General features: G+C 38.9%; 1 protein-coding gene across 1 annotated transcript; it reads left to right on the forward strand.

Moving 5' to 3' along the window:
• The first annotated feature begins 243 nt into the window (after positions 1 to 243).
• Positions 244 to 19,245, forward strand: slc1a1 (solute carrier family 1 member 1). Its single transcript, XM_076724806.1, has 12 exons — positions 244 to 554; positions 3,648 to 3,788; positions 7,080 to 7,172; positions 7,343 to 7,457; positions 8,671 to 8,713; positions 8,860 to 8,955; positions 9,382 to 9,566; positions 10,556 to 10,663; positions 12,295 to 12,417; positions 12,574 to 12,768; positions 13,852 to 13,986; positions 14,101 to 19,245. The coding sequence occupies exons 1-12, from the start codon at positions 443 to 445 to the stop codon at positions 14,339 to 14,341; spliced, it is 1,587 nt and encodes a 528-aa protein (XP_076580921.1). The 5' UTR covers positions 244 to 442; the 3' UTR covers positions 14,342 to 19,245.
• The last annotated feature ends 95 nt before the right edge of the window (positions 19,246 to 19,340 follow it).

Below are 19,340 nucleotides of genomic sequence, written 5' to 3' on the forward strand. Positions count from 1 at the left end.
TTTCATCTTATGGAACTGCTCTAGGTTAAGGTCTGATTAGAGCATTGAAAATCTTGAAGTCATCCCTTTCCTATTAGATTTGTCCACAGATGGAGAATTTAGTTCTAATTCCTCTGCATACGAGACAGGCTGGTGTCACTCATAAAAAGGAGAAAATGTCAGACACCTTGTGTGGGGGAGGGGTGGCTCCCTCCCTCCCTCCCTGCCACCCCTCTCTCTCTGTCTCTCTCTCTCTCTCCAGTCCACACACACACACACACACACACACACACACACTCCCTCCTTCACACCATCGCTTGCCATCAGCAGCGTCTGACGGCTGCATCCTTTTGCTGTAGCAACGCGGCTTCTCCATCCTCTGCATCGTCTGCGTCTGACATCCCGACCGCAGGAGTCTTTTGTGTCTCCACGGGGGCCATTGTTGTTCCTCCCTTTTCGGAGAATGAGCAACACCATGGACATGATGGGTAACAGAGAGCGACGAGGCGTGAATTTCAAAGGCTTGCTGAGGAGGAACTGGCTTCTGATTGCCACCGTTTTATCAGTGCTGCTCGGTATGTGGAAGCCACTTAATGTCTGCTCATGTTTGCTCAGAGAATGAGACGCTTTCATCTTCACTGATGCTGTTATTCACTAATCTTCATCACTGTTTGTATGTGCATCCCTCCCTTTTTGTTTTTACCATTCAATCTTGCTTTGAGCTGTTGTCACTGTTAAAATAAATCAACCTCTTTTGCATCAGCTGGCCGCTGCTTGACCATAGAGCAACAGTAAAAGCTGAGATGCGTGTTCGGGAGCGCATGCATTGTATTTCATCATTATATTTCCTTAAAGGATGGAGGATAGGTGCTGAGTGTGGTGTTGTAGGAGATATAGTCTCTGTCCTCTCCCCCCTGTGTCTGGACGTGTCTCAGTCAAACGTGACCAGACTGAAGGGACAGCTGATGCCGGGTCTATGTGAGGAGTCCCAGTTCTGAGGCAGCACAGTGCATGGAGCACATAGCCTGCGGTATCAGCAGGTGCTCTAAACATGTGGGCTTGACAGGGTTCACATGTTGTTAATTGAATAATTAGATGTATTTTCTTTTCATATTTTTTATTTTTGACAGCTTCTTTTAGATTAATCCAGGTGACAGTCAGTAGCATATGCTTGCATCACTAATTTAGGTTTAATGCATATTAAAGGAATAGTTCATCAATTTTGGAAAGAAATTGCTCATTCATGTCTGTGTCAGGAGGCAATTAGCCTAGCTTAGCGTAAAGACTAGAAGCAGAGGGAAGCAGCTAGTCTGGCTCTCAAATTGTCATATTTACATGCGGATATGAAAACGGGTTAAAATAGAGAAATTGATTGTCTTAATCGGTGAGCTTTAGAGGTGTTTTTCTGAACTTTGATTAGGGCCAGGTTAGCTGTTTCCCCTGTTTCCAGTCTTTATGCTAAGCTAGGCTAACCACAGCTTGACTTCAGCCCTATAGGTCTGTACATAGGCATGCAGTTGATACTCTCTCTCAAAAAGAAAGCAAATAAAATTCTGAACTGTTCCTTTAATGATTGCTTTACTGTTATACTGTACTGTAATGAAAGAAACCTGGACATGAACTTGTACTCTGCCTGAAAGTAAATGCATGCTTGAGATTTCCTGTTTTTATCTGTGTATTGTCTTGATTTGTGGCTTTTAACAATCTTACTTGCATTTCTATAAACCCTAAGAATGATTTTATAAAGTATTCCAGTCCAGCTGAAATCTCTTCCCATACACATCTGCTTGCCTGTCCTGTGTTCTGCTCTTTTTATATTGGATAACCATTCAATAATTTTATCTATAAACTAGATTTGCGTAAAACAGAAATGTCATTGTTCTATCATTGGCTGACTAACAGCCACAGACTTGTACTTTGGACCCGTATTAGCTTTTTAACTAATGTTCTGTCTTGTGTCACACCTTTTATTTTCAGCCTCTCTCAAATCATTGGTTAAGCACTAGAAAGAATAATCTGTTTCATAATTTAATGTTTTGTCCAGGGGTTAGTTTGCTCTGGCGCAATGTCAACTGTTGAATCAGGAGACTTGAACATAAATGCAGGAAAAAAATACAGTAGCAATAGCATGAATCTCCAGGCTGGACGGCCAACTGGGCAAAGTGGGCAATGACCCCACATCCCCAGTGCCCCAAAAAGACCTGAGTTCAGTGCTGATTTCATAATATGTATATTAAAACAAAGCCATGAGTGCATGAAGCAGTCTAACTACATTAAGTTGTAGTGGGCTTGAGGATAAATGAAGTGCAAAAGTGTTGATATGAAAGTATTAAAACCCTCAGAGGCAGGAAAAATATAAAGTATCCTTTTATTAATTATTTTATTGATTTGGTTTTATATATTGCAATGCCAAACAGGTGAGTCTGAGAATAGAGGTCATGTATTTTTGACAAAACAAGTGTGATTTTAGTAAATTATCAATGGAGTCTGGTGAATGTCTGGTATTTTACAACGGGTCAGTCATCTGTTGACTGTCAGTGGTACTCTGTGTACTTTTTTATAGCTGTTTTTGTGTCATTCTTTCACCTTAATGACCTCAAGCCTCCCAGATTGCTTACCTATTTCCAATCAGTTTACTGAGAGCTACAGTTTAGGACTTAAAAGGGAACATTACTGTTTTCTGGTCATACGTGGCGTTGAAAGAAGGAGAGTGTTAAAGGTACAGGCCTTGATTTCATCATAGGACCTAATAGTTTCATCTCATTGTCATTGTTCTGAACTCAGCACAGTTGAAGGTTGACACTCAGAACATCATCAGAGGGTCGGGGGAAGTGGTCTGGTACTGTAATAAAACCATGGAGTGAGTCTGAGAATTGAAGGAAAACGCACAGACAAACAGCTATATACTCTACTGTATACTGAAGAAGTTCACCGAAATTGAAGTGTAACTACCATGAACTCTTGAATATTAAACTATTTGATGAATGTAAATTGTGACCTGAATGGAAGCTCAGTGTGTGAAAACTCATCCTAAGGAAGCAGACTTTGTGAAGTCAAACGATTCTGTGATCATCAAGGACAATTTAATTGGTACAATTAGTTTGTCAGTTCACTTATCGGACCCTTGCAATTTTATTGCTGCCTCACGTCTGTTAAATTTCAACCAAGAACATGTTTTTAATGTCTACCGATGGCATTTTTATTGATGCTGGAAAGGTGATCATTTACCATGAAGAAGCAGGCAAAAGTAGTCAAACATGCTGAGAGGCCACCCCACCAATCTGATGTTCCTGCATTTCCTGCCCCAAAATGACATGGTTTTACAAAATCATGAGTTTCCCATTTTTATTAAACCATTAATTTCTACTAATTACAAAGCAAAAAATATTCCTAAAATCACTGAGTGGGATACATGTGAGTTTTGTAGCTGGAAAATATTGACCAATGTGTGCTGTGCCTCACAAATTCTGTTTGGATGAAACCTCCCTCACCTGTGACATTAGGTGACAGTGGCGTTTTCTTATGCTGCTCTTATTCTGAGCCATGCGTATACTGTATGCAGCCATCATTGCTGTCTGCTCTGTGACCCAAGAACTTCATGGAATACATTTTCTTCGGCTGAAACCAAGAATTCTTTATGATTTGACTTCTTTCTCCCAACCTTTCAGGGATCAGTTTGGGCGTCGTGGTCAGAGAGTATGCGTCCCTCTCCCAGCTCCACAAGCAGTACTTCGGCTTCCCCGGAGAGATCCTCATGCGAATGCTGAAGCTCGTCATCCTCCCGCTCATCATTTCCAGCATGATAACAGGTGACTGGAATATGGTTTCTGGTTGTATGTCATGGTATCTAGTGCAATGATAGATACAGTTACATTAAAAGAAATGAGGATAAGTCAGGGGCGGGGATGTAGATAGTGCAGTTGTACTGGGGCTTGTGGGGTGGGGGTTCTTGTAGAGAGAGAAGGCCCTCCAACAATATAGAACAGGCCCTTAAGAGTGATTTGCTACTCTACAGCCCCTCAAAAATCCATCTATCCATCTCCATCATGCTTTTCCTTTCTTTACTTTTCTTTTTTTTTTTTTTTTTGGCTTTTGCTTTTTGGAGAAATAGTCATTTGCGATCCATAACAAAATTTTATGCTACCTTAACTGTATAACTATAAATAAGGTACATGAAAACAGGTCCATACCTGAAGGTATAATGATTGGTGTCAACACAATCAACAAGTTCCTTCATTTCCTGCAGAGGTGAGCAGAAATTCAGTGATTCGGAATTTAAAATTTCGTTGATTAAAAATTTGCAATTAAATTACCGAACAGTATAGATAGATAGATAGATAGATAGATACACACACACACACACACACACACACACGTGGGTATATCATAGTCAAAATAAGCACAGGCATACACAAGTTAAATACTGACAGAGACCAATTTACTGCAGGTTTTTACTGCAGGGCTTTCACTTGTAATAAGGTATTTTCACAGTCTGCTATTGGTACTTTTACTTTAGTAAGGGATCTGAATACTTCGTCCACCACTGGCTCTGTCACATTCTGTTGCTTAACCTTAACCGAGTGCTTTATAAACCATATCTTAACCATGGTCTATTGGCATCTACTGCAACCTTGGATGTTAAAAACACTGTCATCGAATGTCATTTGTGTTTTTGCAGATTTGTTAAGTGTCAATGTTCTGTTCAGCAACAGGATTGGAGCAGCCACAGATACTTTATCAGTGAGTGGACAGTAGAGCTGAAACAGTAACAATGTTGTTGATTAATAAAGTCATTTTTTCAGGTTTTCGTTGTCTTACATGAAACAGATAACTGATAACTAATAGATCGATTATCAGCAATTTGAAGATGCCATCTTTGGCTGTGGGGATTTGCGATGAATATTGCTCTGTCTTTTCCAACAATGTTTAAAGAATTAATTAATTAATTAATTAAGAGATTAAAGATTAACTGACAACAAGTAATAAGTTTCAGTCCTACTGGACAGTCACAAATTTGCTGAAGAAGAAAACATGTTTAGGACTTATTGAGCATTTGGCAGCTAGTTATGTCAAGTTGAAACAATACTGAAAAACAAAAGAAATATATGTATAGTGTATAGCATAAAATGATAGTAATTTCTATGTGTGAGATCAGAGCATGTCAGCATATGAACGGTTTCCATCTGTCTGGTTATGTCTCAGTCCTGCTGTCTAGAGAGAGTAAATCCTGAGTCTGAGACTGTTGAAAAATGTCATTCAGGAGCTGTATTACATGTTCTCTGACTAATCCAACCACCTCACCTCATCCACAGCGGCAAATCGGGGCTCCCTGCTGACATGGAATTAGGCCCTGCAGCAGTAGCAGTTCATTCTTAGAGCTTCAAATTGAAGCAATTAGATGGAATATTTCACAGAAGCTTCAGACTGATCTTGCTTTTGAAACCTAACTGTGTTGAGCATTTCGTTCCATTGTTAGTCCATGGTAGCGGTTCCTGAATTGGTCGCTCAGGCATTGTTTTTTCCACCTGCGTTTCCCTCGAGTTGTCACCACCTGCGTTCCATCATTTCTCACTGTGTGCCACGACTAGGTTCCAATATGTATCTCTCATCTCTCCACTGCCAGCAATCGAACAAAGACACCTCAGAATAATCAGAAAAAAAACATCTTTGATAAAATAATCTGAACTCAAGCGGCACTTATTAGCTCTTGCTTTCAAAAGTATCTCTGTCTTCATGAACTGATCGACTCCATCATGGCTGATCTAATTTAGTGCTTGGTGTTCACTAACTTAGTGGTTGGTACTTAGTACTTGGTAGTCATGGGATGGAGTTTTCTCAGAGATGCAGCTGAAAACTCGGAAAAAAAGCTAGTCAGTTTTTAGCAAATGAAAGAATCTGTGATATAATGGACAGAAAATCAACATGAATGTCAACGTAATGACATAAATCAATAACAATAACATTAAGTGTTTAACCCCTTTCAACCCTCGTGCTGTAGCTTTGTTTGATCGTTAGACCCCTGCAAAGAATTTGAAAGAAGGTATTCAAGGATGTATTATATAGTTGGACTGTCAGAGTGCACCAATGGTAAGATGACTGTTATGTTTCAGTAGGATTAGGACTCAACAGCAGACAAGCAGACAGGGTAAAAATAGGAATTTATTGAATGAGCAGTTAGTGGAGATTCCAAGTAGTAAACTGGTAGCAGGCAAGTCCTGAGAACAGCAGGTGAGGCATGAGGTTGTTCATAGACACACTGGTGGGCACATTGGTCAGGTGGTGTGAGTACTTGCGTTGAGGGCACCTGGAGATTGAGGCTTGAGGTTGGTGGAGGCAAGAGGCTGGGCAGTGTGGTGGCAGAGACGCTGGAGCTGGAGAACGGTGCAGAGAACTCACTGATCAAAAAACAGAAAAAAAAGATACAGGCGATTGGGCACTGAGGATAGACTCAAGAGAACAAAAAAACATATAATAACTAATACTTGTAACACTGGTAAACAGCCAACTCTACCACTAAGCAGTGGCAACAAGTCATCTGCAGTCCACGGTCTTTATGCTGTGCTTGATTGTGATGAGTCCCAGCTGTGCAGCCAGCTCCCAAACCACCTGGAAAACCACGCCCAGCCTCTGCCAAACAAAAGGAAATACAGGAAACAAAGCTCCACACCTCTCCACAGTACACAAGAAAACCTAAGTTTTCCAAACCACCACAATGACACCATGTTTTCAAGGTTTCAGATATGTACTTTACTGTGCATTGTACCTGGATTGTTTTCATGACAGGTTGTTCAAAATAGTGCTAGCATCCTGGAGGAGGGACAGTGGATGACAAATGATTAACACTTAAATGAGTTTTTCCAATTATTTCAATTGAAGCACTGTACGATCACTGGTTATTTAGAGAGCTGTGGTTCTTAAAATCAAATGAATATAGCAATCTAAGTCATCTGTAGATTCATTAGTGAAAAAAAATATCATTAGTTATTTCACTAAATTAGTACAATGGTTTGTGATAAAGGTCCAGTCTGTAAAATTCTTGACCAGATAAATTATTGCATATCCACACACAAACATTTAAACATCGACCATTCTGCCTATAGGTGTCGCAGCCCTGGATTCTGAGGTATCAGGAAAAATAGGTCTGCGAGCTGTTATTTATTACTTCTCAACAACCATCATTGCAGTTGTTCTCGGTGAGTTGATATTTTCCCTCTCTCAGTAACACTGTCTTTACATTCTCCTGTTTATTTCAGTTGTTCTACAGTTAAGTCACTCAAATGGTGTTACGGAAAAGTGGTGGTCGATACGGCACCTATTCTATGAGTTACACTGTCATCATACTAAACAGCATCACCTTTTGCAGGCATCATTTTGGTGATGACCATCAAACCAGGAGTCTCTCAGACAGCTGAACACATTGACAGAGCTGGAACCACGCCCAACGTCACAACAGTTGACACACTCTTGGACCTCCTCAGGTGACCTCCCAGCCATGTGATAGAAACTACAACTTTCTTCTAACCATGAAGTGTCCGCTCATTCAGATGTTGAAGTGAAAGAGAGAATTTTCCTTGATAGTCAGTAATAATAATGAGTCAATTTATCATTTGTCACCTCTATTCTGGCTCCATGCTTCAGACAAAGTAGTTCTCACAATATGTCATTCAACCACATAAAAAGGCAAAAGTGTTTATACTTGTTCTGAATGACCACAGTCAACAGCAGAGTTAAAACCCAACTCATTCTCATCAAATACCAACAATGTTTTTGTCATGCCTCTTGGCATCACATACAGACAAACAAGATACCTGTTTGTGTGTATGAGATGCCTACCAGGAAGTCTTTCTGCCAGAAAGCCTTTCTAACACATTTGGTTAGGTTTAGACACCAAAACTGCTGGGATAGGTTTAGGAATAGATCAAGGTTTGGGTTAAAATAAGTAATGATGTGTTTACGGGTGTGACACAAGTATACATTATGTACATGATGTGACTTAAGTACATTATCTAAGTTAACGTACAGTGCGTAGATAAGTTGAAAATAAGTCAGTATTGAGTTTTGGTTTCAAATGGGAATTGTGTTCAACTCAAGGTTACATCAACTCAAATTAACTTGTAAAGTTATGTCAGTGCAAAAAATGTCTACTCTGAAACTTACAGTACATTCATTTGAGCTCTTCCATTAAGTCAGAAAGTTACATCAACACTAAATGTTACATTAACTCTGAAAGTGAAGTTAACTCAAAACTCCACATCAACCAGAAAAGGTACCTCAACATGGACAGGTGAGTCACTTGTCAGAGAGGGGTTTACAGGTGCTGTTAGATGATCTTTGTAGCTTAGTGTAAGGTTCATATATCCAGCCCTCATTTTTTCTTAATTAAAGGCAATTGTTTTTGTTCAAAACAATGGACACCATGTAATGAAAATCAAGTTCACCCACAACTTTCTTTTGACAAACTATTGGCATTCCTGGGGAAGGTGTCTGCAAAGAACTGATGTTAAGTGTTTTAGCTCCACTACCTCAAAAGAAGTTAACCACATTCACAGCCTCTTTATGAATATGACAATCATTCTATCCTGGATTTGGACTGAGATCGAGTTCTTGCATCTGTCAAGGAATGATTGTAATTCACATCATTATCTTCTGTGTATTTCAGTCACACCCAATCATGTCTTTTCCCATCAACAGAAACATGTTTCCAGAAAATCTGGTGCAGGCTTGTTTTCAACAGGTAAGAGGCTTTGTTCATCCATCAGTCATTCCTGTTCCACTTTCTTCCCATATTTTAAGTGTCATTTAAACCTACGTCAGGGTGTGGTGAGTATATAGTATGAAGTCATATGAAAGTAACTGATGTTGTGAAATGTGACCAATTAGTACAAGACCAAGCGCAAAGAGGTGGAGCCACCAAAAGTTTCAGAAGACACCACGACAATTCCACCTCTCACAACGACGATCATGGCAGCAGTAGAGGTAAGTGTACACATCACTTTGTCCTGCTCATCTAGGTCAGTCAGTATCTTATTGCTTTTGATGCACTGCCTTGTTTAGCAAGCAAGCCGAGTAATACTTGTACAAGTGTCCTCTGTTGCGTACATCCATTAACATGACTGTTGGGGCTTTGATCTTTAAGTGACAACAGTGAGTCCTTGTTGATCCGTCTGCTGCAATTTAGGTTTCATGTTTCTGTACCTGGCAACCTGTGTCTGATCTAAATGCATCAGAAGACCCAATAATGAATCATAAGTAGCCATGGGTCATTGGGTCATTATCCTGGAGAAAACATTTGCACAGCTCATCAATGGGTCTTTAGAGTCAGCTAATGTGGTTGTGAAAGCAGCTTCCTGGCCTGGTCTTGGTTAGCTGAATGAATCGCCTCCTTGTTTCCTCTCTTGGCAGAATATAACCAAGGACTATAAAATCATCGGGACATATTCAGATGGAATGAACGTATTGGGGCTTATCGTGTTCTGTGTTGCGTTTGGCCTTGTCATTGGGAAGATGGGTGAAAAGGGCAGAATCCTCCTGGAATTTTTTGATGCCCTGAATGAAGCAACCATGAAACTGGTCCAGATCATTATGTGGTATGTATAAAAGACTAATCTACAGGTATCGGTTAAGTTATGGATGGACCTAAAAACCTGAATTTTAGACTGACAAAAAATGGTTTCACGCTGTTGATCTTGGAAACACTCAAGGTCCACTTTCTAGCTTTTTCCAGGCTTTTAAGTTGCATCTTGTGATCTTCCTCACCAGATGGAGATATTAGGTTTGAGCTGCAAATTCCATGTACTGTCCTTAGTACATTCTCAAGTAAAACATGCCTAAATATTACTTTTGTATAAATACATGAGAATTATCAGCAAAATATACTTTACATCAAGTAAAAGCACAGTTGAACAAGTATCATTAAAACAGGATTTTTATTCCTGCTATTTAAAAAAAAAAAAAAAAGTGATACAATGTTAGTTTGATGCATGGCAACAGATGTTAACCTGTGTTAACCTGTGGTAGAGTAAACAGTGATATAAAAGTATAACGTAGCATCAAATGAAAATTGATGATTGATTGATGATCAGAGCATTCTGTCAAATTACCAATAATGAAGCTCTCTACGATTTATAGAGTTGCCTCTTTTCGTGCTACTGTATATCAGAGTAGCATTGTGATCTCTACACTGTTTGTAGCCAGTGGGATTTTTTTTTCTAGCAGTTGTCACAACAGTTATCAGTCCAGAAGAGGTCTTTATAATCATTAGGACTTTTCTTTGGCACGTTCAAATACATTTTTACACTGTGTTGTGTTGACCAATTGCTTCATTTGTCCAACCAAAACCAGCAAATATTATCATTTGAGAAGCTAGAACCAGTGGGTTTTTTTGTGTTTTTTTTGCTTTAAAAAATTACTTAAATGATTAATCCATTATTAAAATTGCAATTTCTAACTCAATAATATAATTTTACTGTTGATTGACAAATCATTGAATCTACTTGTATGAGCTGTAGTCCAAATGCATTATTTGCTATAACCTTAGAATCTATAATCCAAAAGACTCAGCGATGTGTTTTTTCAGCTACATGCCAGTGGGGATCCTGTTCCTAATTGCTGCTAAGATCATCGAGGTGGAAGACTGGGAGATCTTCAAGAAGATGGGTCTTTATATGGTGACAGTGCTGAGTGGGTAAGCTCACCCATTACTCTGTATCCGCCTGTTCTAGACACTGGGATTTATGGGTGACATTTGGGCCAATTCTCCCTCCAGTGATACAGTAAAAGCTGAGCTCTGTGTAGGCACTGATAAGGGCCAAGGACATTTAAAACTGCTCAACCTGCAGATGCAATAATGAAAACTTCGCTCATGCCTCTAAATCTAAGTGACACCATTAAAGGCTGTACAGTAAATCCCATCCAGTTAGGTCACAGGGTTAGTGCACGGCTCTGAGTGGTCCTGTGACGACATGTACACGCGATTTTCACACTTTCTTGAAATGTTTTGAAAGTAGCCTTCAGTGGCTATAAAAATTGTTTTTCACACGTTTTTGCTTTGTGGCTTTAAATTACTTCTATATTGCTTTTGGTTTTGATGTGATCAACAGAAAAAGGTTCTTTAATGTCAAAGTCAAGTCAAATCTCTCCAAATGTGCCTTTTTATTAGCAGTAAAATCTATTTAAGTCAGATCAGTTAGCTGACAATTGAGATTGTTCTCCCGTTATTCAAGGGCCTTCATAACTACTACTGTTCCCTGTTTCCCAGCACATTTGTAGTGTTGAATGTGACATACCAGAAAAAAACAACAAAAAAACAGAAAGGCAATGTGAACATAACATTTTCAAATGTTTACCCACATTAAAAGAACCCCCCAAAACCTGCATATATACGTGCAACAGTGGTGTTCCTAACCTACAGCTTTTTACAGGTGAAACTGAAATTTGAAAACACTTTAGGGTGTAGAACACTTATTGTCAGCTTACTGGTGAAAAGAGGGTCAGACTACGACTTTCTCTTAGCTACACGAGAGCCCGTAAAGGGGAATGTGCAAAATTAAGTGATTAAAAAAAGATTTATCCTTGGTTTTAATGCTTTAGAGGAATAGTTCAACATTTTGTGAAACACAATTGCTTCTTTCCAAGAGTTAGATGAAAGATTGATCCCACTTTAATGTCTGTGGACCAATCTAGGGCCAGGCGGCTTGTTATAGTACAGCTTAGCGTAAAGATGGAAGCAGGGAGAGACAGTAAGCCTGGCTCTGTTCAAACTTCAAAAACACACCTATTAATACCTCTAAACGTCACCAATTAAATGTGGTACATACTTTGTTTTGTCTGTGCATAAACAGAAATTTAAGTACAACGTTTCCATTGTTTCATGGTTTTGAAAGAGCCAGGTTAGCTGTTCGTCCGTGCTTCCACTTTTTATGCAAACTGTTCCTTTAACAACTGCCCCATTAGAGGGGTTAGTTTCTGAAAACTGAAGCGATAAGTTGGTTTTATGCATGATTATGAATGATGCTTAACAGCATTTTCATAATGTACGAGCTGAAAAACACAGAACCCATGTAATTTCAACAGGTAGTACTTCACGAGTGATGTTTTTGTCAGAGTGCAATAAACTCAGCAATTAATTCTTCATGGGGCAACTGAACGGTTAACAAAATAATATTTAATTGAAATCACTTTTTTGTGATCATTAGGGATATAATATGAAAATGTACCTATTATTCTCCAACTGTCTTAATATTGTGCTTGTAATACAGTATATGGTAATTCCCCTCAAGTGCATTGTTCTTTAATACTGTCTGTTTTGCCCCTCAGTCTAGCTATCCATGCCACCATCTGTCTGCCCCTCATCTTCTTTGTCATTGTGAGGAAGAACCCGTATACATTCACTCTGGGAATGGCTCAGGCCCTGGTGACAGCCCTCATGATCTCCTCCAGGTCAGAACCTAGTGACCTCCAAAGTGATTGTAAAACCAAATCATATTCTGTATATTCTACCAGTAACATACGCAATTTCATATTTATGAATCACAGCCACTATGCGCTAACCCATAAGGTCACAGTAATAAAGTCAATTACTGTGTTGGCTTCCAGCTCCGCCACCCTGCCTGTCACCTTCCGATGTGCTGAGGAGAACAATCGCATCGACAAGCGGATCACCCGCTTCGTCCTGCCAGTGGGTGCCACCATTAACATGGACGGCACGGCACTCTATGAGGCAGTGGCAGCCATCTTCATCGCCCAGCTGAATGACTACGCTCTAGATGTGGGCCAGATTGTTACTATCAGGTACACTGCAGATACTCAGGGGCACTGAGTTGTCGACCAAGAAATTTCTTGCTGACTCCAATCATAACCCATCTGGAAAACATAAAAACATAAGACACTTTCCCTTCCATTTAAAAACCACTAAACAAAGAAGTGACAATTATTAACAGTGTAAGAATTAAGATAAGATAATATAAGATAAGACAAGACTTAAATGATCCCAAGCCGGGGAAATAAAGTCATTACAGCCAGCAAGCATTAAAAAAAGCAAAAACAGTGGCACAAAAGGGTCAAGATAAAAGAAAGTGTACAGGATAAAATGATGGCAATTTTATGAAGAGAGAAAGTAAAATATTATTGATAACACACAATACACTTGAACTCTTCGTATTTTAGGGACAAAATCCACTTGGGTTGGCATGTAATCATGGTTAGACCATAGTTTGGCTTAAAATAACCACTTTGTCCAAGTCTGACAAACAACAAATTTAAAATGAGAAAAACACATCTTAGTGTTTGCAGGTCCACTTAGTAAACGATTTCCAAGGTCATGAATGAACTTTCACCATCTACTTGGTTACAATTAGGTGTTGTGGGATTTAAAAAAAATACTTGGTTAAGATTAGGGAATTATCGTGATAAGCATTAAATGAAATCAAAGCTGACTGTTGTCAGGAAACTTAAGCAACACACTTTGCGAACCCATCCATTCACCCCATCCTCTGCTTTTGCTCCCAACAGACAACTGGAATAACTCACATGGAGCCTTGAGCCAATGGTAGTTTTACCATTTGAACAAATGCCTGTTGCTGTCCTTTTACTTGGGAGAACACTCTACTAACTCCCAATTATTTCCATTTGAGGGCAGAAATTATGCACATCCGTATGCCCACAGATGCCCTCTGTAAACTATGCAGACATTATGCCCTTTGCATTATTAGAAGCTACTGTTTTGGTACAGCACATACTGCATTTTGTATATCTCAGGAGCAACAGCTCTTCTTGCTCAGACTTAGTTTACAGATGGTGTTGAGTATTTTTAACAAATACCTCCTACTGCCATTCGGGACCACTGGTGTGCAAAATTGTGTCTCTTTGTTTCAGTATAACAGCCACAGTTGCCAGTATTGGAGCAGCGGGAGTCCCTAACGCTGGCCTTGTTACCATGGTAATAGTCTTAACAGCTGTTGGATTACCTGCAAGTGATGTCACTCTGATAGTGGCTGTGGATTGGCTTCTGTAAGTTTATCTGTTGACATTTTATATGGACTGTCTTCACCATCTTTTCTACTCAATAGTTTAAATTCTAACTTAATAGCAATGCTTTGATTGACTTTGAGTGGTGTGTTTCAGGGACCGGTTCCGCACTATGATCAATGTTCTTGGTGATGCTTATGGAGCCGGAATCGTGCAGAAACTGTCCAAGAGAGAACTGGAGAGGATGGATCTAACGTCAGACGTGGATGTTGCCAACCCCTTCGCTCTGGAAGCCACTTTGGATGACGAAGAGTGCGAGAAGAAATCCTATGTCAACGGAGGCTTCACTGTCGACAAGACAGATGCGATCTCCTTTACTGAAACCTCCCAGTTTTAGCCTCTGGCCGGCTCAGAGGAGAAGAGAAAGTGCCATGCTGCTATGGATGTAAAACACAAATCTTCCATCATGTATCAGCACCATGACGAGAGAGGAAAACTATCCAACCAGATCAATCCAAGCTCAGACATCAGCAATAGCAGCTTCCATTAAGCTTATCCAAGATGATGACCCCTCATGTTGGACATTTACAACCACGACTAGATTAAAGTGCTTCCTTCTTACATTCAAATTGTGCCAAGATTAAGAAAAGTCAGTTTTCTTTTGAATGAGTGTGTTCTTTCTTGCAAAGATCCATTCAAAAGAAGAGCTGTTATTGTGTGAGTGTGCACGAGGACATTGTTTTGGATGTACTGTATCTGAGGTGTGCGTATGTATTTTGCAAAAAAGAAAATGTCAATTGAACACAAGTGAAAACAAAACAATAACCTGAATGTGAAATTTCAATCCTACTTTATTTGCTCCTTGAGTAGACAATAATTCTCTGAATTGTCTGAATGATCTTTTTTGTGTGGCTGTTGTTGAATGTCTATGTCCCATAATGCACTGCTTGTGTACTGTATCTATCTGTATATTTAAACTGTGACAAACATATGAAGAGATTTTCCACCAAGTTGCATGAAGCAATATGTTAAAGAAATGCTAATCGCTAACTGCAGCCTGATTTTTTATGGAGACTAGAGATGGTTAACAAAGGCGTATGAAGTCATTGAACACTGTGAAATTTGAGCACATTTTTTCAGAACCAAAACACTAATTTTCATTGATTTATTGAAAAGTATTATGATCATAGATAGTGTCTGTGTTTAGGCAGCAAGGGGAAAATGACAGTACACGAGCCCAAATTGTACCTTCTCAAAAAAAACAATTTTAATTGTCACCTAGTGGATTTATGTGTCAATCATCACATAATCAGAGAGTGTCTTATTAAGTGCTTCTTCACAATTTTGCTACTATAGTTTCACTGTGGTGTAGGGTCGAAATATGTGCAAATGCTCTTAAACCAATGTCTCAGCTGTGGCATAGCCATGTGGTGAGCCACATATGGCCAGTAACAGTTTGACATTTTGGGATATATACATATGCTTTCTTGCAGAGAGTGAGATGAAAAGATCAATATCAGTCTGTGTTTGTACGTTAAGTATTAAGAGCTAGAGCGAGGTGGAGGTTAGCTTCGACAAGACTGGAAGCAGGGGGAAACAGCTAACCGGGCTAAGTCCAAAGTTCAAATATACACCTACTAAAAAAATGTGGTTTTTACATTTCATACATTTTTTAACATGTAACTAATTAAGGAAACGAGATACATGTTAATGGAGTTTGGAGGAGTATGTAGGTGTGTTTGTGATCTATAGACAGCACCAGGCTGGCTGTTTCCCCTTGCTTTCACTCCTTCTGATAACCCAAGCTAACTTTAGTTAGTGCTTAATGCACAGACACGGGAGAGGTATCGATTTTCCCAAAATATTGAGTTATTACTTTGGCAAAACTTGCAAACCAGTAGGCTCAGATGGATGAACAGTAACAAAATCTAGCGCCCCAGAAGCTATGTCAGCTTTGACTTCGGTAGTTTCATTTCCATGGTATTAAAAGTAAAAGGTTAAAAAAGATTGAAAAATTCAGAGCAACATTGTTGTTTATAATGTCTCAAAATGACCTAGTTCTTGACTACATTTGGTTTGTATCCATTCTTGTTGGGCTGCAAACCTTAACCACACCACCACTTTCTGTGGAGCTTCATTGAAATGATATGATGCATCCAAAACTCTTAATAAGAATTCTATAATTTTATGGGCACTTTATGCACTAATAAACATGACATTGTCTTATCTGCATCACTTCTGATCATTTCATGTTGTGCCCACGCTAGCCAGATAAGGCGTCACTGACGTAGCTACTCAGTCTACATGTGCAATATTTCTGTTACATTTTCAAGTAGTTACTTCACGCGAACAAAAAGCAAAGCTAAAAAACCTTGTTACAATATTAAAATGTTACACTCTTTCAGTCATGACACCAATCTCTGCCTTTGTTAACTGGTCTACAACACCAATATATACAAAAACAGATGCAAAAAAGGCAAGGAACCGCTGCCACAGGGCTTGAATAACTATGAGAGTAACTGCAGTAGTAGCTAACTAGCAAAGCTATAAAAATGTCAACATACTACACTCATGTTTTTTTTTTTTTCATGCTACAGTATGTTTTGGCGACTTCCAGCCCAGATGCCTCATTTGTTTCTCACAAGCTAAGGTCTTGTCTTAGTCAAACTATTCTTAAAAACTATTGATAGGAAAATACAAAAACATCATTGAAGCGGTCAAGAGTATGCCAAACCAACAGTGGCAATATAACCCTAACCCAATCACAAGCCTGAAAAATACTTCTGGTAGGCTACATGCAACTAGAGGTGAATTTACCAACCCTACTATGGCGAAGGGATGACCGTCCGACTCTGCTGTTTTTGGTTTGCCCTTACATTGTTACCTTAACCCTAACCAATCATCAATCCTCATGCTTAAACCTAACCAACCAATTTAATATGGAAAAAGTAATGTCGGTCATTCCTCCACCATAAAAGGATTCCACTGGGTCTGTATGGCATTCTGATGTCTCTATTCTTCAATATAATATAAGAATAACTGTACATTTTACTTAAACATGTAAAAGGTCCTGTTACAAGGTTACGAAAGGCCAAAATGCATAAAAAAAGCTACATTTTAAAAAAATACCCATGTACGTCTAGATTGGCTAGCTGCCATGCTAGAACACAACATACTGTAGTCCTTAAAGGTGCCAAAGTTCATAGCAAACCACAATTCTAGAGTTGGACAAAGAGGAAAAGACATGATTCCATTAAGATCAAAAAGGTTTATCACCTTGTCGTTAGTTATAGTTAGTTGTCAGATCAATTTGGTGATAGAGAGACAAATAACTGATATTTGATTTGTAGATTAACAAAAACCTGCTGGTTCCAACGTGAGGACTTGCTGCTTTTTTCTGTCGTATATCATTAAAAATTGAATGAATGTCTTTGGGTTTTATACAGTTTGTCGGACAAAACATTTAAAGATGTCGCCTTGGGCTCTGGGAAATTGTGGTGATTTTTCAATATTTTCTGATTTTACCCAGAACAAAAATGAAAACTGAATTGACAGATTAAGAATAAAAGTAATTTTCAGTTGCACCCCGAATGTAATTATGATGTATCTATTGTAAAAAGCTGAGATTTAGGCCAACGGAAGTGCAGAGAGGTAAAGCAGTGCCCAAAACAGAAGGGTTCATCTTCAGGGGAGCAACAATGTACATAATTTTACATCAATTTTACCATTACATTTTGATATTTCTTGTATAAAGTTGGAAATGTGGGCTTGATCATGGCAATAGTCTGGCCAGTAGTTTTTGAAATACTCGTGCCCTGTGCACGAGTATTTGTTGTCTGTTGGACTGACAGACCAACCAGCAGGCCTAGCCTTCCTTCAATGGTGGTTAATGCTTTGATGCAAATTCCACAAACAATGCAAATGCAGTACTTATGTTGACGCCCACTGGCTGCACTCAGTGCACTGTTACTTGTGATGCTTGTGTTCTTATGCTTTTTTCATAAAATGTCTATGGCTTTAACTGAGAGCTTTGTATTTGACTCCATGCAGCAGCTGCATACTATGCTGCCTGCACATGCTTATCTAATACTTAAGCTCGGCGTGGAGTTGTTTAAATGGTGAAGTCAACCTGGAGTCAATAGCTAGACTCTGAGCAAAATACCTTTCCAATCTCCCAGCAGAAACACAATAATCCATTGCAACACAACTCAATGACAATGATGTTATCCATCACATACTAATGGGGGAACGTATTCTTAAAACAGATACACAAGATCTACATTCATTACGAGACAACTACAAGCTTCTACTCAGTCCTTTTTTCAGACTGTGATGACTAGAAATTAAACAGCCAGAGTAGTTTAAAGCACAATATTATACTATACTATAATGTGTACAAAGTGAAAGTCGCACCCCTAGGCGTGCTAATTTTAGCGGTCCAAAAATCAAGCAAGCAACAACTGTTATTTAATTTTTTTTTTTTTTTTTATGTATAGTACTGCTCCCAAAATAATGGCTAATGTGTCAGTACTTACCAATATTAGTATCTAGGCTGGTGTAAAAAATTAGCTACTGCAAATGGTACTCTTAAAAAGTCCTTGCTAGGTAGATATATACTGATGTCAATGGTCCAGCTTGAAAAAACCACAGAAGAAACTCTTACGAGTTTTTCTTTGCTCGGTGTAAAATACTGTTCCTAAAGCAACAGCTAATGTGTCAGTACTTTGTATTGTTAGTAGCTACCTAGCATAGAAAAATATCTGCAAATGCTATTTTATCTTTATAGCTTTATCCTTGACCAAGTATCATGCAGATGTTTTCAAGATGTGTTCAAAATTCAAACTTTGCCTATTTTCAGAATATTCGAAATGTTCAATAAAATAATGGTGTTTACAGAGTGCTGTCAGGTTTATTGTGGTTTCATATGACTTTATTGTTGGTGATAACATATTTTAGCCTAATTTTCTTACTTGGGCTTTCATGTTGAAAGGTACTTCCATTGCTTTTTACCCCAAGAGGTGAAAATTTCCAAATCCATTGTGTCTGGTCTCAGTGTCTCCATTTTAGCCAACCCCACACTGCCAAAAGGGCCACATTTGAAATAAAACATAGGTAAATGAAGGTGCTTGCACTGACATGCAGATGAGCCCTCACAAATTAGGTCATATTCTACATTTCAAAAGCACAATGGCATCAACCAACCCTTTCTCTGTACAGACTACTACTTCAGTATCTACAGTATGTGAATCAACATGTATTACATTATGTGTAACTGCAAACAAATAAAAGAAAGTTGCTCAGTTTTTGTTGGATTTTGTTGTTGTCATTTTTGGTAGATATTACCATGATAAGGATGATGTGGTTGGAAATTGGTCATTTAGCACCAATTGTCTTGA

Source organism: Chaetodon auriga, chromosome 24, assembly GCF_051107435.1.
Source record: "Chaetodon auriga isolate fChaAug3 chromosome 24, fChaAug3.hap1, whole genome shotgun sequence".
NCBI lineage: Eukaryota > Metazoa > Chordata > Actinopteri > Chaetodontiformes > Chaetodontidae > Chaetodon > Chaetodon auriga.